We start from the raw sequence: 24,104 nt of genomic DNA on the forward strand, positions 1-24,104 counted from the left end.
ATATATATAAACAAGAAAAATTTTAACATTAATCTAGAAGATTTCCAATGGAAACAGAAAAAATAACAGAATAACCTCTATATACATATTTGATGATGGTAACTCGGAATACCATGTCCATTATCAGCCACACAGCCCATTTGACGTTTTATAAATGCAGAAATGCTTTAGGTAAGGGTATCAATCAGCTTGTCAAAGCGGCTAAAAAAAGGAAAGCAAAGGAACAAAGGGCAAAGATGCGTGATCAATGCTTAGATACGAAGACCAGAGTCGATCTTGGGCGGCGCCGTTTTAGAAAAGATGTTCCAGGCATCGCAATTGTCCTTGTACGCCTTGAGATCTTGGTCGCTGATGAGGGCAACCTGCTCGTCGCGCCGTTCCATAAAGTCGGACGAGAGGCCACCGCTGACGTGCCACGCAATGTGGCAGTGAAAGAGCCAGTTGCCCGGGTTGTCGGCCTTGAAGGCAAGCACGAGATATCCGTTTCCTGGCAACATGGTCACATCACGTCGCGTCGGGTTGTCATAGTTCAGCGTGGAAGAGAGATCTGACGTGAAATTTGTGGCGGCTGCAGATCCGACGACCAGAAAATCATGGCCATGGAGATGCATCGGGCTATCGCGGATTAGCTTTCCGTTTATCACTCCGGGGGGGGAATGGAATGCCAAAACTTACTGTGGGAGCAGGCCGAGATTCTGGACTACCCAATATGTCCAGGTATCCTCATCGTTATTGAAGATGAGATTTTCCGTGCGGGGATAGTCTGTATCATTCTCGAGAACGTACTGGAGAACAGGCCGGTCCCAGTTCACATTGATGGCGCTTTCGTTGATTTTCCAGACCGTCGGGTGGGTCAGGCTGGTGCCAAACGTCAAGTTTACATTAATCTGATGCTCTGGATTCCCAGCGTCGACAAGCAGCGTGGTCTCGTCGGCCTTGCGGGGGACGACGGGGACGAATTCGAGGCTGTCTTGGCAGTGGGCATCCTCTGGGAGATCGCCTTCGATAGTGGGCAGCTCATCTGGTGCACCATCGTAGCGGAAGATGGCGGCCGGGCTCAAGTTCCATGACGTTCCACAAAGACTCGTGAGGGGGAACATGGTGACATTGAACCAGTAGTTGTCAATGTCCTGGTCAGCATCGATAATAAGATCATAGCGCTGGCCAACTGCCAGGAATATGTTGTCGACTGGGGCGCTCTTGACAGGCACAAAGTCGGTCGCAATGACGGTAAAGTTGTGGCCAACGAGAGAGATCTGAAAGTTGTTCTCCGCCGAGGGATTGATGACACGAAGGCGGTGAGTTTTTCCGGGAGTGAGATTCACGACCGCATACTCTCCCTGGCTGGGATCTACGGGGTTGATGTTGGTGCCGTTGAAAAGGACGTTGTCACTCTTTGGCGGAGCCCCGACTGATGTTGCAACCACCAGTTCATCGGCGTTGTCATAATAATAATCGCTAATGGGAAAGACGCCAAGGTCAATGTCGTAATTGCAGCTGGCGGGGCCTTCAATCTGGATCGGTCCCCAGACACCATTGGCATACTGGGCAGAGGTATGAGAGTGGTACCATGAAGTACCGTACTGCTCTGCCTTGAAGGTGTATGTTTTGGAAGCCTTGGGTGGAATAGGACACTCTGTGACACCGTTGACACCGTCATGCAAATTGGAATGAAATTGACGGATTCCATGCCAGTGAAACGAGGTTCTTGATCTCCGGGTCAGCGGATTGGACATCGCACAACTAGTGGACGACTTACCCATTGTGAGGCAGGCTGTTGGTAATGGTTACAGAGATGGTATCGCCCCAGTCCGCAAACAGCGTTGGTCCTGGGTATTGGCCATTGACCAGTTGGACATAATTCTTTTCCACCCCGTCCGGGCCTATCCAGTTTTCGACCTCGGTGACCTCCCAGTCATAATGCCTGAGAGTTCCAACAGGTGTGGAAGACTCATAATCCGTCTCTATGTTGAATCCATCCCGCCAGCACGCACGGTCATGAGGTGTATTGCAGTTACCATGTCGTGGTTGGATATTTTCCTCGACTGGAATAGCAGAAGCAAGTCCAGCTAGAAGCAGGCTGCTCACAAAGCCCTTGACAAAAATGAAAGAGCTCATTGTAAAGCTAAAATCGAGCGAACGAGGAGAAGCCCAAGGCTTGTGGAATGTCTTGATATTAAACGAAACAAAACCGAATGGCCGAGAAAGGAAAAGAAATTGTCGAGGAAACACAACAACAAGCTTTACGTATCAATGTACAATATGGCAGATGAATGAGACTTGTGAGAAATGGGATTGCATCTGTCTTATACATACCAACGACAAGATCGCTGAGCCACATAATGGGCGCACATTGGCTTCACTCAAAGCCGCATCCCGGACCTGAAGCTTACACCATGTTCTGGGTCATTGTTCAGGCCGGAGGGAAAGAGTTTGCTCGAACAGTCTCGATAACTTCCATCATGTCTGTCATGCATATCTTGCACCGATAGTCTCACGAGAACATACACCCCTGACTTCAGCAGGTGTGGCAGTACAGAAGCATACGATGGTCAGCTGTTGGCCCGGTTTCTGACCCAAAAGATCAGTAAGATGTGTGACAAGAATTTTACATACACAGTACAGACCAGCAGATGCAATGCTCGAGTTCGCTTGGGCAGTTCCCGTATGTTTGTGGATTCCAGAGACTGCAGCCAAAATCAATAGTCTTGATGAGGCGCTGCCGGTAAGGTCCAGGGCAAGTCTGACCAATATGATCTCGAGTCCCAGCGCGGGGAGGACTAATCAGGAATTACTCACAGTCACTGACTGACAAGACCGTACCTCCTAGGCTGTTAGGGCTGAGCAAACCACGGATAGGCACATGGATCGAAAGACGATGCCCAAAGCAGGGACGCATTGACACGAGAATAAACCGAGCCACGTGAGATGGTCTGAAATGAATACCAAGTGCCAAAAATAAACACGAAAAAGAAGGGAGACACTGGCCTCATACTCATAGAAGCTTGTGAAGGCCGTAGGATCAACACAGGACAAGGACCTCATATCAAAATGATTAGCTTCGAAATATGCGCCGCACTAAACGAATGCCTAGACTGGGCAACTATGCCTACAAGGCAGAAGTTTAAGATTTCTTTGGCTATTTGTTGGAGGGTTTCTCCAGCTCAAAATTCATTCGTTGATTGCCTGGGCAAAGCACCCTTTTCTTGTATGAACACGGTGTGTACTGCTTGCACATGATCAGCAAGGAAAATACTAGATGCGGTACAAGTCACAACAGCCACAAGCTTCTTTTCAAGCTGAGCATTATCAGAGTAGGTATAAACCTCATGCGGGCTGCTGTGGTCTTTTCATGGTCTCTGGAGCCACATACCCGCACTAACCACGGAAGAGGCACACTGGGGGAAAACAAGGGATGGAGATCTACCAGTGGTTCTTTTGCGAGGCTTGATAGAAGAAAAGAGACAAATCTTGCCAGTCTGCTGACAACGCTCTCATGTGTCTGTACGCTAAAAACTATGCGGCGCTTCAGCCGCGCGCAAATGCAGTCGACGTACATCACGTCACAAAACTTCCATATGGTCCCCCAATTCGTTAGGGGGGTTCGGCTGTCCCCCAGGAGGTAGTACGTACAGACTGCCTGCCTACAATCAGTGGAAAAGAATACGGAGTAACGTCACAGGTCGATCAGTGGAGGTCGTGTTAAAGTTGCTGAGGCACGGTAAGCAACGCCCAGGGCGCCGTCTTATTCAAGCCACCAGAGCCCTGGTTACGTGTAGTAAGTGTATAGGCGTGTACGACACACTATTCCGTATAATAAGCGAGAGAATCCCGGAAGGTGGGGGGCTGCCATTGATCGGCCGCCCTGCCGGGACAGGGCCTGATGTGAGTCTGACCATCCACGGACAGGACATTTAGTATACCTTTGAGCCATACTCATGAGAGTCTCAAAGGAAGGATGAAAAGTCTAGTATAGCCCTGTTAGCTAATCCTGACCCGACAGCGAACTAGACCTTGGGTCTGGCAGGCGCAGTGAATCGCGTCTCGATCAGGAGTTGCAACTGCGTGCGGCATGTCCGTGGCAACATGGCTGGTTTTGACAAGTTCTCTAGACAACTCGACTCATCTCGGATTACAACGTGGAGTCCCAAGGCGGTGGACCCTCGCTTCAGAAGCCATAAGAAATGATTACTGCATCGCCATTACATTAAGAAAATCGGGTCCCATTCCGACGCCTCGCAAAGTCTAGCATCATATGAGCTCGCAGCGCCGCAATTGCCTGCATAACAGGCGTGGAACTGGCTCTATTGGACCTTTTGCTTTGTTTGCGAATCCACCAATTCTTTGGCGACAAATGCAGCAGAGCTACTGTAGGTATACGCTTGAATCTGCGCCTATGGCGGCTTCTATCCATTCCAGCGACGACAAGAGACAACAAGAAGGAAGCCCAAAGAGGTGCTTGTTTATTCAATACGCGTGTCCAGACTGATTCGCTCGCTAATTATAGCTCCGCCGTGGAAAGCTATTAGTTTGTACTTCTTCTTCTTTCACTTGTTTAATCCTTTTCTAGCCAAGAGAACAAGGATTATTAGACCCTCTCTCTCAACACGACTACGCTAGAACAACTTGTTTCCGCCTAATTTCCTCATCCCCAGGTATGCGCTGAGATCAGTCAATATACTAGGACTTTGCACCGCTGGCGCAGCCCACGCGCTAGAGCATGCCCAGGCTAATACGGCCTATGATGAGCCAACTTATGTGAGATAAGAACTCCTCTGCTTTTTCTTGGCCTATTTTCCAATAGATCCTCTATCTCGCTTCTTGACTGCAGCTTGCATTAGCAGGTCACTTGCTGCCCGCTCTTGATAGGCAACATGCCTTGGGCATAAATCATGATTTACAGTCGGGATTCGTTCCTTTATGCTCTGACAGCCTATCATGGGCGCCATGTTTGGTTGTCAGCACACTTCAGCTTTTCTGAATCGGGGAAGATGCAGCAGCTTCTTCGCTAACCCACAAGTCTGGGTCACACACCGCCAGTAACAGGTCTTGGAATCTGACAGGGCTACATGCACGACATTCTATCCATCACGAAAGAGGATTTCATGACCACTTCTCGTTCTATTCTCCAGGACCACCCGACCGTGGGGTAGTCAAGCTGAGCTCGTCACCTCAGCCTAGCCCTATGTGTTGTGCTCTCGTAATGAAAGTAGGCAAAAGCAATCGTTTTCCTTACACGAAGTGATATCTAATTCCGCCTCTACAACGAGTTTGACCAGTATGTTGTTGCACCTCACCAAATATCTCCAGTTATGATAGCACTCTGCTGGCGAAGTCCGAAAAGGCACTGTACTACAAAGATTGCTTGGCTTCCCCTTCACCCGATATAACAAGCACAAATACCCTGATTGCCAATCATGCGACGCCGCGTAAAAGTACAAAGGTTCCAATGGCACAGCGCACTATCTCGTTCCCTGCCGCCACCGAGTTGCACGACAGGGGTCATTTGATGAAGTCTGGATCATGCCTTCGGAAAATATTAAGCATGTTCTCATGCAGTGCGACAGAAGCAAGCGTTGGGATGTTGTGCTGCAGCAAGGGAGCCGGGCATATTGGACGTGATAATCGCCGCCCCTCAAGATTTCTTTATTCAAATCCTCTCAATGGATTGAATGGGTGTTTCATGCCATCATCGATGAACAACTTATCACCATACGCATGACATGGAAATTATTTTTAAACATTTTTACCATGGGTTTTCATTGTCCGCATATGAACATTGAATGCATCATTATCAAAGGGACAACTAATACCTCGTGCAGCAGGTTTCCCAGACGCACCAGATTTCAGACCTGACAGAGCCGCATGCTTGAGAGGTATAATGGAACAAAAGCAATCAACTTGCATGGCACGTTTTCGCATTTTCCCACTCAACCACCTCATGGTATGAACAAGATTTGACTTTATCTGACAGAAGTCTCCTGCATCACCATATTTCCTGCTCTACCTGTTGTATCCTCGAGAAGAACAGGCAACAATACGCGATACTTCTTGGAAAAGGCGTGTATTTAATACACACGTGCAAAACACTATACATATCGACTGTGTTGCACCCAAATAAAACAATCATTTAAGCTTTTGGAGTTGTCTCTGACATGGAATTGAGGTTCGGTGCCGAAGACTATAGCTGGGCTGACAAGGATTTCTTTCCGAGTACCACCCAGCATTAAGAAAGAAACCGCCCGGCTACGACGCAACGGGCTGCAAGCCACTATATGCAATGGACGGAACGACACCAAAGAATGCAACGTCTGTGCAGCATTCCCTTTCAACCTCGTGGCCTCGCTGCTACTGAGACATGAAGTCACATTCAACTTGAGAAACGGCCGTATATGACTCTTTAGTGCAAGGTCTAAAGTGTTCTTTAGAGCTTCCATGCTGTAATAATGCTCATATGGGGAGGGACAATGTTTGTGCGACCTCAAGAATGATGCCGCAGATCTGTGGTTGGAAGTAGCAAGCACAGAAAAGAAAGTCCACTGCGGAATATCTCGCATGCAGGCGTCGTAAGCCTCTTCTCTTCTTTTTGCTGCAAGCAAGACAGCTGTTGCTCACCCCCAAGAACGCATACGTCGGCCGATGGCATGATTGTTTTTCTGTGTACAGGAGGGGGAATGGCGACCACGGCGACACTACTTGTTGCTAATGGCACGTTCTCCCCTGCTGAGCGCTGTTGTACCAGCTACGAAGACTCAAGTCGCCACCATCCAATCCTGTGTCCGTGGACGCAGTTGTGAGTCATCCATGACTGGCCACTTTCTTGAGCGCTACGTTGTGTGGTTGTTGCTCAGCCCTAATCATGTCAGCAAGCAAGTTAATAATCCGGGTGAAGACTCAAGACAAGATGAGAGATAAGGTTGATGAAGGATTTTACAGTCAATGACACTGTTTGGCTGGACTTGTGGCCTGCCTGCCAGTTACCAGATATACAACCAGACGCTAGTTATACAAAGCCATGGCCGCTTGTCAGCACTTTCAAGAGTAGATGATCCAAAAATATGCTCCTGTCATATTTGTTTTTGCTATTACTACTATGGGTAGGGCTGAAATCGTCTGGCAACCAACAAGATGAACCATAGCACTTGGCCTCCAAGTTCGTATAGACTAGGGTGGTAAGATCGGCGGCAAGGGTTAAAGCCAGCAGGGGTGGGAGAGGTGCCAGGAGGGACTGTTCCAGGCACCATTTAGACGTACACATTCAATCGATTCTCATTTTTTCTCGCCCGTCGCCCCCAAAAGCCACATAAAATCAAGAATATTTGATATTTCATCTCAACGGAGGAGAAATGTAAGCATAAGAAGGTGTGGCTGATTCTTCTTGCTACGTCAGGCGCCATGGCGCTTGATCGGCTCGGCACTCGTCGCAATCTTGCTTTGACGGTGCCGCTTCCCGACGCCTCGCATGTACGAGGAAGCCGACTTTCTCTTTTCTTCTTCTCCTCTCTATCTCTTTTCTTATTATTTCCAAGAGTCACTACTTGGTCCACAAATGCTCCGGTATCAGCTCGGTTGGGCTGGACTTATTTCCTGATCCGGAGCCGCGGGCCGGAACACGTCTGCTTGGACAATGTGCAACTGTCCCGCTCAATAAGCTGACCGTGACTTTTTCCCCCTCCCCGCATCGGACGATGGAGAAGAAGTAGAAGTTGCATAGCCTTTAATCTGCATATCTACATCATGCTGCCTCCCCATTCATTGCCTTTGTTGACTTGTCATGATTTTCGCCGTTTTCTTCTGGTCATCATTCACCGGACTCTCTGCACTTTACTTTTCTCACGCTCCTGTATGACGGGTAGCTGTTATTTTGACCCTAGACACCGCTGTTTCTTTTTCTTCTGACAGAATTAAGCGATCAAAACTATGGACTACTAATAACATGTCATTTTACGGCTTCCTTAGTGTGTCGCAGGGAGGTTTCCGCTACACGACACAAAGGATGCTGCTAGGACTTTTCTTTTTCTATCTCTCTCCCATCTTGCTACAGTGAACCGCGAGTGCTCAATCAGGCCAAGGAGAGTAGATCCCCAGAGAAGTTACACGTTACTCAAAAGGCAAGGACGCGTGGCTTCCATGTAGGGTCTGCCGATCAGTCAGAGCTATCAGTAAAATCGTGTAACCTGTCTACATACCCGGTCCTTGCCTACATGCGCTTCGGTCCCGTTTCGCTTTGCCAAGTGAGTCAAACCGGATATCCATCCGGAGAGCTCGGATACGGAAATCAGCTGTTTATCTAAACTCGGATGGTTAATTAGGAAAAGCCCAAAAATCTTTCCAAGTTTTTCTTCTTTGATACGGGTTTAAAGAAGAATAGAGAGAGTGATAGACAAATAATTCATGTATTTGTCTAATAATTAAATTAGTTGCGTCGGAAGACAGTGGTTCACCGCAAATAGTGGATTAATAATACACAAAGACATCCTTTTCAACCTCTTGTGCAATCGGTGTATAGTTCCAGTTGCCAAAATACGCCGGGGAACCCGATGATGCGCCTCCGTTGGTGGTGGCAAAGACACCCAGGATCGCGCCAGTATACATGCCTCCGCCTCCGCTAAGTAAGGCAGCGGGCCCTGTCCCAAGCTTGATCGCATCTTCCGAGCCAGAGGCGCTGGAAGCCGACAAGTCATAGTGAGTGTCGTTGACAGTCTTGACGGTGAACCGAACAGCGTCCCACCCAGCGGGCAGGGCCATCGTTACGGGCTCGGGAACGGCGGCCGTCATGGTCGACGAGGCCCAGTATGCCTCGGCCGAGAAGCTGAGGTACTTGGCGACCTTTGACGTGCTGTTGCTGCTGCATCGCGAAGTCGTGTTGACGTTGTAGGCAACCACACTTATGTCCATGTGTTGGCCCTGCGTCAAGAAGATTGTGACACCGGCTTCCTCGCCCGCCGTTGACGGGTCAAACTCGACGAGATCAACAGAAAACTCAAACAAGGTGTGAGATTGCCCTTTTCTTGCGATGAAAGATTGGCCTTCTTGTCCCGGGACAAATGCGGCGTCGCCAGTGAGATTGGCGCGCGAGGGTAGGAGACGCAGTGTATTATCGTGACCTTCAGGCGATACCAAAAAGTTGTCGGCAGTCTCGTTCTGAGCACGCCACGTTACAAAGTTCTTTGGAATATCCGAGCCGGGCGCAAAGTCAAGAAATTCCGCCGCGCCTGCAATAGGTCCGGAGCCGGGCGGGCTCAGGTCAGTAGCGGGAAGTTCCCAGCCAGACATGACGCCGCGGACAGGCTGGAAGACGGGCCACTCGCCCTCGTCCCAGGTGACGGGATAGAGCACCGACTCTCGTCCCATTGGGTATATCTCGTACTCCGGCCCCGAACGAGTGGACAGCGCCACACCCCACCACTTGCCGTTCTTGTCTTGGAATACATCGCCGTGTCCGACAGTCTGGTAGTATTCATCCGTTCCCCGGTTGGTGAGCACCGGGTTTCCCTCGTAAAAGTCGTAGAACCCATCGACAGTCTCACTCCGCAGCATGGCGATGCTGTGGTTTAATCCAGTGCCGCCATTGGCCACGAGAAGCCAGTAGTAGCCGTCCTTGAGGTAAATGTGCGGACCTTCGGGGGAACTCTCGCCATTGCCGTTCCACAGCACGGCTGGCTCTCCAAGGACTTCTTGCGCGGGAAGATCAATGTGATACTGTGTGATTGACCACGGGCCAGTACCATTGGCGACCGTCACGTAGACCGAATCACTGGCGTCGTCAAAGAAGATATCTGGATCCGCACCGTATGTGGGATTGGGGATCTGCCAGGGGTCAGACCAGGCCTCATCCGAGAAGGGATCCGTCGAGTTGAACAAGAGAATATGTGGGTTGAAGCTGTATATAGTGACAAACGCTGTGATGACGTAGAAAGTCCCTTCGTGATACCGCAGCGTCGAGGCCCAGGTTCCGTCAAATTGCAGGGGAAACGTGGTGGCAATGTCCGGGAACTGCTCGATGCGACTATAGGCGTGGCTGACCAGTCGCCATGTCTGCAAGTCTTTGCTGGCGTAAATGGGGATATTGGGGAACGTCAAAAAGCTGGACGTGGTGCAGAACCAGGTATCACTGTATTGGCCCTCTGATACAAAGATGCACGACGGATCCGAGTTCCAGCCTGAAAGCAGGGGGTTTGTATATGTCGAGTTTTCTGCCGCCACCAAACGTATAGTCGTGGCGAGCAGCCATGCCGTGGCACCTCCAAGTCCGACAAACCTCATAATGGCAAGCGTTTTGTTTCCTCTAGCAAAACCCTGAGACCACAGGTTCTAAGAAAGTCACATGGCCATGAGGATTGTAAATAGTGAATTCACATATTAAAGGCGAGGTATATTTGCACTTGCGCGGAAGATCCGTCAGTGGGGTTCATGGTTAGACCGTCGGAAATCCCGATCGCCTCAATAACCATGACTTGACCCCGGAATATACGCAGGCATTTAAGATGAAAACTAACTCTCAAGTGTTTGTTAAGTCCGAATTAACCCATAATAAGTTAGTTGAACAAATCAATAGTCTGGAATTCCCCGGATTCTCCAGATTGCCCCAGGTTTCCCCCTGACGGGCTTGCAACGTCGCCGCCTAGGGGGTCAAAGAGGCTGCAAAGATTGGTAAGCCGGCAATCGTCCATAGCAAGGCGTTTGGGTTCCTATGATGACAGGTCGGATGAGTGGAAATCACGCACTGAACAACTCTTTGCGCGCTTTTGATTGAGGCACCAGATAACATACGCTGAAGGGCCGTTCTAGCTTAGATGTTGATGTTTATTAGCAATGCTTGAACCAATGGATTTTGGCAGCGCCGAAGCAGCGCCTTTTCATATTCCATAGTGATGCAATTGACTCATTGGAGTTCATCTCGATGACCGAGTTGATGGCTCTGCCAATATCAAACCATGACGAAAGCATGAAAATCTTACAGACACCTTATGTTTGATTATGGACATTTGCCTCAAAATTATTGTGCATCTCTCCTTACACACTCCAGCTCCTTGAGAAGTACCAAACCCGGCCATCGCCTAAAGCACTCAGTTTGTGATTGGATCACGATGGTGCGTTAGGGTTTAGATGATTGATGTCAGTTATAATCGGGCGTTAGGGTGAGCAAAAATGCACAATGTCACACATCGAAGAGAAAGTGATGCTCGAGAGAATGGCAGTGCTTTAGCTTGGAATGACTTCCCCCAGGATACTATCTTTCTCTAGTGGAAGAAGATGATTTATCCAGCATGACAGCAAGTCACCACGTTCCAGTCATGAGTTTTGACTGGACCCAAGGAACTTCTGCATCATCACACGGTAGAGGCAAGCTATGGTGGTACGCAAGTGTTGGCACTTTATTCTCAAAAATGGCTTTGCACACCTACCGATGGGTCATGTCACGAATTTGAATGTTAAGGGTCGCATGCTGAGGACAGGGAGGATGTTTAACTCAAAGGGGGAAACAACTTCCTGAGAGGAATCTGCTGACGGTTGCTTTCGCGGAGTTATGGTTAGGAACGCCTTGCGAGATTCACAAATGCGCATCGTTTTATAGTGGCCAGACAAGGAAAACAAAGAGAAAGTTCAAATGGAGGTCTCAGTAACACTACGATGGAATGGCAACCTTCCATTCTCAATTCTGAAGAAGCATCCATCTAGCCAGTAATTTGGTCAGTTGCCGCATTTTATTCTAAGCAACAGATTACGAGCTATAGGCGAGCGTCTTATTCTCATATTATACTACAATTTTTTTTTTAAACAATAAGAAAGATAACTTCCTCAAAAACAGTCCTTATTGAAAAAAAAAAAAAGAAAAATTAAAATAAGGGTATTACGGAGTAAAAATTATATAGTATCCACGCAGACATGCGCTTACTTACATTAGTATGCAGATTACATGTGGAACATGATTGAGTCAAGACTCTAAAACCTGGCCATGACCTTCTAAAGTGCAAGCTGTTATTGTTATACTTGACAAATGGGGGCGATCCGGGACTAACAGCATCGACAAGTACATATGCATATATCCGAGCACTTTGCAAATGAGCCCGTCAACAGCTTCGGCAGCCTAGAGTTGGCGCCCGCTGTGCCCCCCAAAGGCCCCTCGCTTCACGGTTGGCCGGGCAAATTATGTCATTGTAAACAACGGCGCTCACCACCAAAAAAACCATGTACTGTACATCCATTTACTGAATCGCAGCACAACGACGCGCAAAGAGCAAGACAACGCTCTTTGAATACTCAACGCGACTGGTTTCGCATGCAAAACAACGACGCAGCATGTTGCAGAGAACGAAGGGTATATAAAACCCCCCCATTTAGCATTTTTGACAACGCATGCATCACATAGGTGGCGCCCAACATCCAATTTTCACCGAGCATCTCCTGCAAACAACCACCAATTTTACTGCTTTCTCGCTTCTCCATTTTGCTCAAAATTTCGCCGCCCAAACTCGATCCACGTCTGAGAAACCACGTTCAATAGCCCCTTGAACCAAAAGAAATCCGTCAAGCTGGCTCAAGACGAAAGTCGCAAGGGGTTCAGGGAGAGTCTGAAGGAGGGGTTGAAGGATACCCTCAAGAGTGGATTGAAAGAACTACTACACCCACGTTCCCGATCGCCGAGTCCGCCGCCCAGCATGGCTCGCGAACAAGCACCCCCGAATCTACCTCTGCGACCGTCGAGCAACCAAGCCAATGTGGGCGCAAGTTCCGATCAGTCAAGCGCAACAACAAGCAAGCCGAGCGTGTTTGCCAACCACAATGGCTTCGGCCCCGTCACATCCACGGCCCCCTCCACTTCATCCACGTCTTCACATCGGCCTGCTGTTAAAGCCAGCGCATATGGCAAGAACTTGGACGACAAGTACTCTCATCTATTCATCCAGCCCAAGTCGCGGCCAGAACACCACCGCCCAACGCGCATCAATGGACCTTTAGGACCTTCTGCTAAGGACAAGAAGCCTCCGCCCCCTCCCATGTTCAGCACGGTCCCGGCTGGATCCGCCACAAACCCCATCTCGGTCTTGGACACACCACCAAGATACACTCAGCCAGGCTTCTCGTCCAACTGGACCGATCCCAAGAAGACGTCTGCTGACCTTCAGGCTCTCATTGAAGGGTCGCTTGAGGATGATGAAGACGAGGAGGAGGACGACGACGACGATGACGAGAAACAATCAGAGAACGATGACGGCAAGAGTCAGTCACAAATCAAGGGACTAAACGTCCGTCTTCTACCTCACCAAGTCAGAGGTGTCGAATGGATGAAGCGTCGCGAGCTTGGTCCAGTCAAGAAGGGCAAGGTTCCAAAGGGCGGTATCCTTGCAGATGATATGGGTCTTGGCAAAACTTTGCAATCCATCTCACTCATTCTCACCAACCGAAAACCAAAGGACTCTGATAAACTTCAAGGCGTTGAAAGTTCAACTCTGGTCGTAGCACCGCTCGCTTTGATCCGACAATGGGAAGCAGAGCTAAAGGACAAGATTGCCGATTCCCACAAACTAAAGGTCCTGGTTCATCACGGCCCGCAGCGCACCAAGAACTTCAAAGATCTTCGTCGGTATGATGTCGTTATCACGACCTATCAGATCCTAGTGTCTGAACATGGCCATACCAATGGCTCGGTTAAGGCTGGCTGTTTTGGTCTGCATTGGTACCGTGTCATCCTGGACGAGGCGCACACCATCAAGAACCGCAATGCCAAGTCGACAAAGGCATGCTACGACCTTCGAAGCGTCTATCGCTGGTGTCTCAGTGGCACCCCTATGCAAAACAACTTGGACGAGCTTCAGAGTCTGGTCAAGTTCTTGCGCATCAAACCGTATGATGACCTTGCCGAATGGAAACACCATATCGAGGCGCCAATGAAGCGAGGCGAAGGAGATGTGGCCATTCAACGACTGCACAGTATCCTTCGATGTTTCATGAAGCGACGAACCAAGGAAATTCTCAAGGAGCCGGGCGCCCTAGATGCTGGCGGTAGCAAGTCCGATTCAAAAGATGGCGAAGAAAAGAGCGCCACGTCGGACTTCAAGATCACCGAGAGAAAAGTTGTCTCATTGCAAGCCAAATTTTCTCCCGCGGAACGACGCTTCTATGACCGTCTCGAGCTGCGAACCGACAAGAGCATCCAGAGCATGATGAAATCCAAGAATGTCAATTACGCCAATGCCCTTGTCTTGCTGCTACGACTCAGGCAAGTCTGCAACCATCCCAAGCTTGTCGAGGGCAAGCTGGAAAAGGACAGGGAGGCACTGAACACGGAAACGAAACCCAAGAAGAACGATGCCGATGTTGACGAGCTCGCAGACCTGCTCGGCGGACTTGATGTTCAGGCTAGACACTGTGACATTTGCGGTTGGGAGCTGGACAAGGACAATCGCGTGCAAGGAAAGGACATGTGCAAATCATGTTCTGAAGACTTGGAATATTTCAATAACCACGATGATGGTGACGATCCCGAAAGCCCCAAGAAGGTCAGAAAGCCCAAAGCAAAGGTCAAGAAGGTGGTTCGCGAGCAGGTCAAGACGGAGCTCGTCAAGCGCAAACCGAGAAATCGCAAGACTGTTGTCGATAGCGATGACGAAGGTGATCAGTCCATCATCAAGCCAGCCCGCAAGCCAAGAAATCGAGCTGCCATTATTGACAGTGATGATGAGGAGGATGAGGGGAGCTGGATTGTTTCTGGCGATGAACAAGGTCCCTTGCGGCTGGGCAAGGCTGGCGGCACCGATGATGAGAATGCCGAAGGCGAAGGCGAATCTATCAATACGGCCGACTCGGAAAGCGACTCCGAAGAAGATGGCAGTAAACTGGATAGCTTCATTGTTCGTGATGAGGAAGACACCAAACCAGAAGATGCCGACAAGACTCTCGATGATTCTGAATCTGAAGAAGAGTTCGAGTCAATTTCTGTCATCAAATCCAAGGTCGAGGCTGAGAAAGCTAGAGCCGCTCTCAAGTCTGAAAGCTCGAGTGAAGAGACAGAGGACTCGGATTCCGAGGATGGAATCGAGGACGACCTCGATTCGGACTCTGACGAAGACCAGTCACTGAATCCTTGGTCCACTGGGAGACACAGGAACAAGGAAAAGACTCCGCTCGTCCTGGCTTCGGCAAAGATCCGCGAGCTCATGAAGATCTTGCACAATGAGGTCGACGACCACAAATTCATCGTCTTTTCTCAGTTCACATCCATGCTAGATATTGTTGAGAGGTTTTTCAAGAAAGATGGCATCCGCTACACTCGATACGACGGTGGCATGAGAAACGATGCACGTGAAGCTGCCCTCGACTCTTTGCGCAACGATCCCCGCACCAGAGTACTGCTCTGTTCCCTCCGTTGCGGAGCTCTGGGTCTGAACCTGACAGCCGCTAGCCGAGTGGTCATCTTGGAGCCCTTCTGGAACCCTTTTGTCGAGGAGCAAGCCATTGACCGTGTGCACCGTCTCACCCAGAAAGTCGACGTGGTGGTTTACAAGCTCACGGTCGAGAACACGGTCGAAGAAAGAATCCTAGAACTCCAAAACAAGAAGCGCCTCTTGGCCGAGCAGGCCATTGAGGGTGGCATGCGCAAGGATGGCTTGAAGCTTGGCCTCAAGGAGCTGATGGATCTGTTTAGGCCGGTGGGTAACAATGTTAGAATCGCTAGCCCCGAAGACTATTACGATGCCCAGCAAATTGGCCGAGATCTGAGGGCCTATGTTAAGAGACCAAAGCAGAAGCCTACACAAGAGAATAGTGTCTATGGTAGACGGTGGTAGACAAAACCCACCAGGATTCACGAGTGGATGACATGATTTGATGAGGTTACAGAGGAAATATGGATCGGCTATGATGGCACGGGAGATGACACGGCTGGTTGCACGGATCATACACATTGGAGGCGTTTTGACGGAGGTTTCCCTTTTCCGGATACTGAACACGTAAAAGGTGTACCGTATTGGTGAGCATGCTTTACGATTTGATAATGAAACATGTTGTACCATTCAATACTATTTGTTGATGAAGAACAAGTTTATCTGCCCCCAAGAATCTGCCAAGGTACAAATTGCAAGTTCTAGCAAATGATTAGGTAATTGTGAAGCGTCTGTTTATCAGTCAAGATTTTTGACAATTTTCGTCGAGAAATGGACACCGAAACTCCTTGCTATATGCTTTATACTGTTGGATGGATGCTCAAAAGGAGAAATTCTAGTCTTTTCTCTGCTGCTCAGATGCCGGCTGTGCCCCCGCCGTTTCCGCCCGGCGGGTCAACATACGGGTCAAAGCCCATTTTCCGCGAGGTTTCGGCCCTCGCGGCCCAGCGCTCTTTCCCGTGGAGGCCACTCTCTGAAGCGGATTCATCCAGGTAGAATTTGAGAACATGGTCGGGGATGGAGAGGTGAGTGGTCTGTTCAAACTCTTGAAGGCTGGCAAGACGGAGCAACATCTCGAGCAGCGAGAGCGAGGTTCGAATGGCCCCAAACGGCGACCGTTCTACCGTACTGGGGGACAGCGATGCCAGCCTGTCGTGGTGATGGCCATGAACGAGGTCTGCAGATACCGAGGAGCCAATGGCTTCGTGGCCGTTGCTGTGTCGATGATACGAGCTTGAAGACCGCGAGGATGAGTGGCCGGATCCGTTGGCGATGCTCATGCGCTGTAATTGGCTGACAAGATTGCTGTCCACTGATGTTCTATGTAACGCTAGAGGTTTGGTGGTCTTGGGGATTGGTGAAGTGCCGTCCCGTGGTCGTACAACGGGCTCATGGTCTTCGTCATCTAGGGACGAGGTTGAGGCAGTGTCGTCGTCATTGAAATCAAAGACCTCGAGTGCGAGCCATTCCGGATCAAGATGGCTTGGTATGGTCCATGGTGATGTTGTAAAAGTTTCGTCCACAGCCTTTCCTTCAGGAAAATCACTCTCCTCATGAGTTAATTGCTCCGCTGCCTGACTCTCTTCCCGAAGTTGGCGATCAATGTCATCCTGATCACTACATTCGGACAGAGTGGAGTCGGAGACAGAATCAGGAGCCTCTATACTTGGGATCAATCGAGTTGACTTTTCCTGAATCTGGAGGTTGCCGTTAGCTGCTGTGGGGTTGGGAGTCATTGAAGAGGTGTCTCTTTTCAATAGCAAAACCGGATTGCTGGAGGCACCATCTTCGTTATTAATGTTCAGTATCCTCCCTACGTCCGCGTAAAACATCTTTGAAATCTGTCCAATGGGTATGTTCTCTCTGACGCCAGCAAGAGAGAGACCATCGTATGATCCAGGTTCAAGGTTGCCGTTTTCGAATGTATGAACTCGTCCATCATCCAAGTCTTCGAGAATCTGCAGCTGATATGCGTATCCCATGGCTGGTCTACTCTCCTGGTCTGTTTCCAACTCCTCGTTATCCTCGAAACCTGTGGGTATGCGATATAGCCGGACGCGTGCCTTGTGTATGACTTCTTGCCACATTGGTTTCCTCTGTCCTTCCTCGATGCCATACGCCTCGCCGTTTTCTGCCGAAGCGTGGCCGCGGAATAACATGTAAAGCGACAGGGTGAAGTCTGGTCCTATCTGCATGGGCCGGAATGGATCGAGGACGAACTGTGAGTCGCTCACATTGACCAACATGCTCGCCTGGAGCAGACGCGAAGGAGAAAATGTAGACTGCTCAGTCTGAACGCCACCAATCGCAGAAACCCAAAGGTTGATGGAAGGAATCAGGTCATCGATGCTGAGCATGAGCTGCTTTGTTTCTGCTAGGATGGAGAGCAGCTCTGCCCGGCCATCTCGGGCAGATGGGGGCTTCAAGCCCCTGGCGGTCCGCTCTTCGAGAATGGCGGCATCCTGATACCTTGCGGCCAGCAGGTCAATATCCTCTCGGAGTTCTCTGCCTACTCGTACCACGGCCTCCAGTGCTGTATTGCCTCTTGTGTAGCGAAACTCGATAGACTCCAAGATTGGCGAGATGAGCTGTCAGGAAAATTAGTGATGGGGGCCCAAGTTCATTGCTACGAGCACTGACCTCAATTTTCCGGGCCAAGCGCCGTTGCAAAGCAGCCAGCTCTGCTCTTAGAGGCTGATCGTCAACAGTCTGTTGTGGTTGTGAGGCATGTGAGCAGGAGATACTGAGAGAGAGCGTCCAAGTGCAGCTTGACTCACCTTGAGCAGCCTGGAGCCTTGTTGGACCACGAGGCTCGAGGTCAATGCTACAGCCGATCGTATCGCATAACTCGTGGCATGGTAAGACACCCGAGCCAGAAATGCATCCATGACTACCGTAAGAGACTTGGTATGTAATGGAACATGTCTTGCTTAGGTAAGATTACCTTTTCCCCTCGACACGCATAAAATGATGTCTCTAGGAGAGAAGCAATATCGGATACGGGGGTTATGGAACTCAAGGGAAAGAGCGGGTAAGTGGATGAAATCTAGTGAAAGTAGAGTAGAGAGTCGTCACGAGAATCACTTTGTCAGACGTCCTGTACATTAGACAATACACGTATAGTACAACAACAACAAAAAAGTTGTTTTCAAGTGCACGGGGCCGACTTTAGGTGAAGTCGATTGGGCGTTTGTTTGCACACGAAATGCATGAGGTCCTCTCAGGTACGTGCCTTCCTTACCTTACCTACCTAGGCCATCCGGGGTTGTCTAGCGGGTCCTGTCCCCTTTGAGGTTTGTCCAGGCAGACAACAAGCACAGTGCCCAGCCTTTAACAGGGTCTCTCAGCGAATCATCTCCAGCCCTTACTGCCTATTTCGGTGGGGTCATGGTAGGTTTAATGCTGGAAATTTGGCCAAGTGCTGGGCGTCTTTCTTCAATTCGTACAGTGCTTTAGCGTCACTCACACGGTAATGCCCATCGTCAATGTGAATATGTGACGTTCATGCCCGAATTCTTTACTGTTTACATACAGTTTCCCCCCCTTCTAACATTATTTCTGCTGATCACACGGGTGAAAGGTGGTATATGTATTGCCACCCTCTCTGATATCCAGGTATAATAGGTACAATTATATGATCCTGGTGTTAGGCATGACATGCTCGAGGTGCAACATTGGCCCAACTGCCGTCATTGGCGGGGCATGAATGAAGCGAAGAAAGGGAACAACCCCGCTGATTAGGTACCTACTTCGAGGCACAGGGAAGAAATGGCCACTGGCCTCTTCGGTGAAGTACAAAAAAAAACCGAAAGACTGCTGATAATTAGGCGGAATTCATTGTATGATGGGAAAAGCACGGTCGGAGTCAATAGAGATCTATCCCGCCGATATCCTGTTTTCAGCAACTTTAGGCATCAGAACGAAATTGACTCATAAAAGTGATGACATACGAAGTACACAGGGATTAAAATCGAGTTGTAAACAGACATGTAGGTAACGGGCGCTGGAGATTCCCCCTGTTGGACAGCAATTGATCGGATTTGTGACCCAGTGACTGAGACTTGACTGCACATCCCGCCGACCACCCCCAGCAGCACACTTTGCATTTAAAAATTGCCCCGCACTAGATTCTTGAGTCGCTGGCTCCGTCGCTTTTGCTCGTCCAACAATTTTATCAAACCGACGACACCCAAGGACACGAAGGGTCTCACATTTTTCTCCTTCACGATCTTTCGCTTGTCCACATCGACGACGAGTTACTGCTTAGCGTTCTCAAAGTCGCCCTTACACACACAAAGAAAGACAAAATGTCGGACCTCAACTCATGGGAAGACGACCCGTCGGCACAGGACGAGAACCTGTCGCGCCAGGCGCAAAATTTGAACCTCAACAACCAGCAACAGTCCCAAGGCGGCTTCCGCCCCGGTGTCGCTTCATTCCAGCCCGGCGCTGCTTCCTTCACTCCCGGCGCTCAGGCCTACGGTGGCTACCTCCAGTATGGTGGCCAGCAGCAGCAGCAGTTCTACGGCGGCCAGCAGGGCTTCTATCCTCAGTACGGCGGTCAAGGCTTCAACCAATACAACCAGGCCGGTTATAGTGGAGTCTACGGCCAGCAAGGTCAGGCCGGATTCAACCAGGGCTACGGTATGTGTTATGACCTCAATCCTGCCGAATGCCAGCGTAAATTCTAACATGACGAAACCCTAGGCCAACAATACCCTCAGTATGGCCAGCAGCAATTCCAACAAAACCAACCCCCAAGACAACCCCAGCAGCAGCAAGCCTCGAAGCCCACTCCTACTATTGCCAAGCGCCCTGATCCTGCTGCCGCTCCAGCTGCCGCAAAGCCAACAGTCGAGAAGGCCGGAGGTACCAAGGTTTTGAGCATCGGCGCCGATCCTGCTAAGCCCAAGGTCGCCACCGAGGGCGCGACCAAGGTCCTTTCCATTGGTGTCCCCGCACCTCCCAAGGATGAGCCCAAGAAGGAGGAGGAGAAGCCCGCAGCCGGTGCTGAAGCTGGAGCCAAGGCAAGCGCTGCCAAGGCTATCGAGAAGACTGGAGAGACCACCAAGACTGCCAGCGGAAGAACCTCGCCAACCCCATCAACTGGCTCGGGCAGATCCAGCCCCGGAAGAGCTTCCAAGGCCGCCGAAAAGCGAGATGCCGATGCTGTCGCCAACGAGCAGTCCGCTGACGTTGATGAGGCAACGCTGAAGGAAATGTACGGAAAGGAGCACATGAACATCATCTTCATTGGCCACGTTGATGCTGGCAAGTCTACCCTCGGAGGTTCCATTCTTTACGCTACTGGTATGGTCGACGACCGAACTCTGGACAAGTACAAGCGCGAAGCCAAGGAACTTGGCCGTGAGACTTGGTATCTCTCCTGGGCTCTGGATCTTACCAAGGAGGAGCGCTCCAAGGGTAAGACTGTCGAGGTTGGAAGGGGTTTCTTCGAGACTGAAAAGCGCCGCTACTCAATTCTCGATGCGCCCGGCCACAAGACATATGTCGCCAACATGATTGGTGGTGCCGCTCAGGCTGATGTTGGTGTTCTTGTCATCTCCGCCCGAAAGGGTGAGTACGAGACAGGTTTCGAGAAGGGAGGACAGACCCGTGAGCACGCCATGCTGGCCAAGACCCAAGGAGTCAACAAGTTGGTGGTGGTCATTAACAAGATGGATGACCCTACTGTCAACTGGTCGGCCGAGAGATACAAGGAGTGTACCACCAAGCTGAGTCAGTTTCTCAAGGGAACCGGCTTCAACCTGAAGACGGATGTGTTCTTCATGCCCATTGCTGCACAGCAGCTCATGGGTATCAAGGACAGAATTCCCGAGGGAGTCTGCTCCTTCTACAACGGACCATCTCTGTTGGAATACCTCGACAACATGTCCACCATGGAACGCAAGCTTAACGCACCCTTCATGATGCCCGTGGCTGCCAAATACCGTGACATGGGTACCATGATTGAGGGTAAGGTTGAGGCTGGTGTGATTAAGAAGGGAATGTCCTTGATCATGATGCCGAACAATGATAAGGTCGATATTTCTGCAGTGTACACTGAAACGGAAGAGGAAGTTGGCATTGCACAAAGCGGTGACCAAGTCCGTCTCCGACTCCGTGGTCTCGAAGAGGAAGATATCATGCCCGGTTTTGTGCTGTGCTCGCCCAAGCGTTTGGTCCACAAGGTTGCCGAGTTTGAGGCTCAGATCCGTATTCTGGATCTGAAGAGCATTCTCTCCGCCGGATTCAACTGCGTCATTCACGTGCACACGGCGATTGAAGAAGTTACTTTCTCAGCCCTGCTTCACAAGCTCCAGAAGGGCACCAACCGTAAGAGCAAGCTGCCTCCGTCCCACGCCAAGAGAGGAGACAGCATCATTGCGCGTCTGCAAGTCATTGGTGGAGCTGGCCAGATCTGTATTGAAAAGTTCGAGGACTACCCGCAAATGGGACGATTCACTCTGAGAGACCAGGTAAGTGACCTTCAGCACTGTGCGAGTTATCCTCTGATATGAACACACTGAACTAATTGATGCCAAATAGGGTCAAACCATTGCCATTGGCAAGATTATCAAGCTCATCACGGACGGATCTTCCTAAGCAACGAACCATTATGACTGAATGAGAAGAATGACTGCAGGGGTCCAGAACTAGTCACGGGTCTTGATTTGCGCCACGCCACATTCAAGGACACGTTAGTGACGAACAGAAGCTTCCCCAAAGCAGGTACAGATAGCCAGCCAGGTTGGCCAATGCAGGAGCGGGAGCGGGAAGACCCGTCAATCCAGATTACCAATGGCTGTTTTGACGCTTCCGAGATCTGCTTAGTCGATCTAGATCAATCAGAACCGCACTGCTGGGTTCAAGAGTCTTTAGCATAGAAAGAAGCCTGTATCCAGGCTATGATTGGTCGCGCTGGGCGACGTGGAAGAAAAAAAAGATTTGTCAACCTTGCTATATTTGAATTTCCACTATATGGCATGCAATATTGAGGACTTGAATTGAGATCCTGCAGACTGTGACCAAATCTTGTGTAATCACTGAAGTGAGAAACTAAATAAGTAAGTCCACATATGATCATGATCAACCCGTAGTGCTATTCGCTGGATAAATTCATGTATCTGGTCCTAGTGAATGGGAGTAATGGCTTTGATTGGCAATAACGCTGCGTTCAAGATCCGAGTTTTCAAGAGAAAAAGGAGACGGGACATGCGAGTAGAATTGACATGGCTCATGAAAAAACTTTAGATTTCAGGCATCGAATTGGAAGGGTTGCTTTTGGAAATGTTTGATATGCATGACCAAGGGAGACAAATCGGAAGCAAACTTGGATTCCGACGAGATTTTAGGGAAATAAGGGAAAAGAGCGTCGTAATGATGATATCCCGATGCCCAACGCAAGTGTGGAGCAGGACGTTTATCATTTTTGAAAGATACATGATGGAAAACAGCGTGTCGTCCTGCCGTTCATCATGATGCCAGCAGGCCGCCCCGATTTGTCCCGAAAACGCAAGTGTATACTCTGATCGGGGCAAATCGGCCGCAGATGCAGCGAGTATACCACATCGGGACATGTCGGGAGCAAGGGTGACGTTCCTTTGGTTCCCAGCCGGCGTACAGCGTAGTACAGAGATCCAGTTGGCTGCATGATGCAAGGGAGAGAGATCTACAGTATGTACCCTATCTAACTCCTAGCAGGAGATGGCGCGGATCTTTGTTCAAGCTGGAAAGAGACATGTGAAGCATTAGCTTCCGTCAAGTTTCAGATTTGGCGATAGGTGAAATGTTCGGGAAGAATCGGTACGAGGAAATACAAGGCTTGATTCCGGGATAATAATGGAGGCTGTGCTGGGTCCCAGTTGTTATCGAGGCGGGTTGACTCTTTTCCTTACCGGCAGAACGGAACGGTTCGTAGCTAAGCAAAGCCAAGCCCAGTCCTGTCAAACGTCCATGCAGTGCAGCCAGCGTAACGTGGAAAAGATGAGAGCAAGCACAGGAAAAAAGCTTGTGATATTGGGCTCTAGAACTCGTCCCTCTTCCGCCTTTCTGGTTCCTCTCTTCTTGGCAGCGTTGACTGTGGATTTTGGGATTCCTCCTTTTCCGAGCTGATCTACTAACATAACCTAGACCGTTCCATGGTATCAATTATTTGTTCCGCCCAAGGGGCAGCATTACTAGCAGAGAGGTTACACATGTTTTCCGTCACATGGGCTTGTTGTAATTCGTTTTGAACCCCACAAAAAAAAAAGTACAAACGTCACGAGGGCATGTCCGTGTCTCTATTAAAATTCTATTTTATCTTATTTATTTTTGTTTCCTATTGCCGGCCATGGCCGGGTCTATGCTTGAGCCGACGTTACGTAAAAATTGGGCTCTGCTCTTCATGCAAGAATACAAACGTTGATCCGATCTGCCATTTTTGCAATTATGTGTAACATGCAAAGCTTCTACTGCTACACTGGCACACGACACACATAAAAACTTGTTGCACTAGGCAAGCCTTTGGACCAATGGCGGAAGACAAGTTTGCCAATGACGCGCCGCTGATAAGCCGATTATAGAAATTATCATGGACAAAATGGATATGGGCGGTTCAATCAATGCCCCTCCACCCCGCAAAGATGCGGAGGATATCGGAAAGAGAAACGATTTGTCCCCCCATGTTTGCTTTCTGCCCCCCTCCTTCCCCTACGGCTAGCCCCAATCGCGGGA

At 49.8% G+C, this 24,104-nt stretch overlaps 5 protein-coding genes across 5 annotated transcripts; 2 read left to right on the top strand and 3 right to left on the bottom strand.

The window, feature by feature from the left end:
• Window positions 1-251: 251 nt before the first annotated feature.
• On the bottom strand, window positions 252-2,118 carry PFICI_14306 (uncharacterized protein; the record flags this gene model as incomplete). Its single annotated transcript, XM_007842887.1, has 3 exons — window positions 252-615; window positions 676-1,707; window positions 1,760-2,118. The coding sequence occupies 3 exons, from the start codon at window positions 2,116-2,118 to the stop codon at window positions 252-254; spliced, it is 1,755 nt and encodes a 584-aa protein (XP_007841078.1).
• A 6,339-nt stretch (window positions 2,119-8,457) lies between these two features.
• PFICI_14307 (uncharacterized protein) lies at window positions 8,458-10,266 on the bottom strand (the record flags this gene model as incomplete). The annotated part of the gene is made up of 1 exon (XM_007842888.1): window positions 8,458-10,266. One exon carries the CDS (start codon window positions 10,264-10,266, stop codon window positions 8,458-8,460), a length of 1,809 nt encoding a protein of 602 aa, XP_007841079.1.
• Window positions 10,267-12,662: 2,396 nt separating this feature from the next.
• On the top strand, window positions 12,663-15,791 carry PFICI_14308 (uncharacterized protein; the record flags this gene model as incomplete). The annotated part of the gene is made up of 1 exon (XM_007842889.1): window positions 12,663-15,791. One exon carries the CDS (start codon window positions 12,663-12,665, stop codon window positions 15,789-15,791), a length of 3,129 nt encoding a protein of 1,042 aa, XP_007841080.1.
• A 449-nt stretch (window positions 15,792-16,240) lies between these two features.
• Window positions 16,241-18,274, bottom strand: PFICI_14309 (uncharacterized protein; the record flags this gene model as incomplete). The annotated part of the gene is made up of 3 exons (XM_007842890.1): window positions 16,241-17,974; window positions 18,027-18,095; window positions 18,164-18,274. The coding sequence occupies 3 exons, from the start codon at window positions 18,272-18,274 to the stop codon at window positions 16,241-16,243; spliced, it is 1,914 nt and encodes a 637-aa protein (XP_007841081.1).
• Window positions 18,275-19,693: 1,419 nt separating this feature from the next.
• PFICI_14310 (uncharacterized protein) lies at window positions 19,694-21,992 on the top strand (the record flags this gene model as incomplete). The annotated part of the gene is made up of 3 exons (XM_007842891.1): window positions 19,694-20,030; window positions 20,094-21,865; window positions 21,936-21,992. 3 exons carry the CDS (start codon window positions 19,694-19,696, stop codon window positions 21,990-21,992), a joined length of 2,166 nt encoding a protein of 721 aa, XP_007841082.1.
• Between the last annotated feature and the right edge of the window lie 2,112 nt (window positions 21,993-24,104).

The sequence above is a fragment of the Pestalotiopsis fici genome (genome assembly GCF_000516985.1).
Source record: "Pestalotiopsis fici W106-1 unplaced genomic scaffold PFICI_Scf_12, whole genome shotgun sequence".
Taxonomy (NCBI): domain Eukaryota; kingdom Fungi; phylum Ascomycota; class Sordariomycetes; order Amphisphaeriales; family Sporocadaceae; genus Pestalotiopsis; species Pestalotiopsis fici.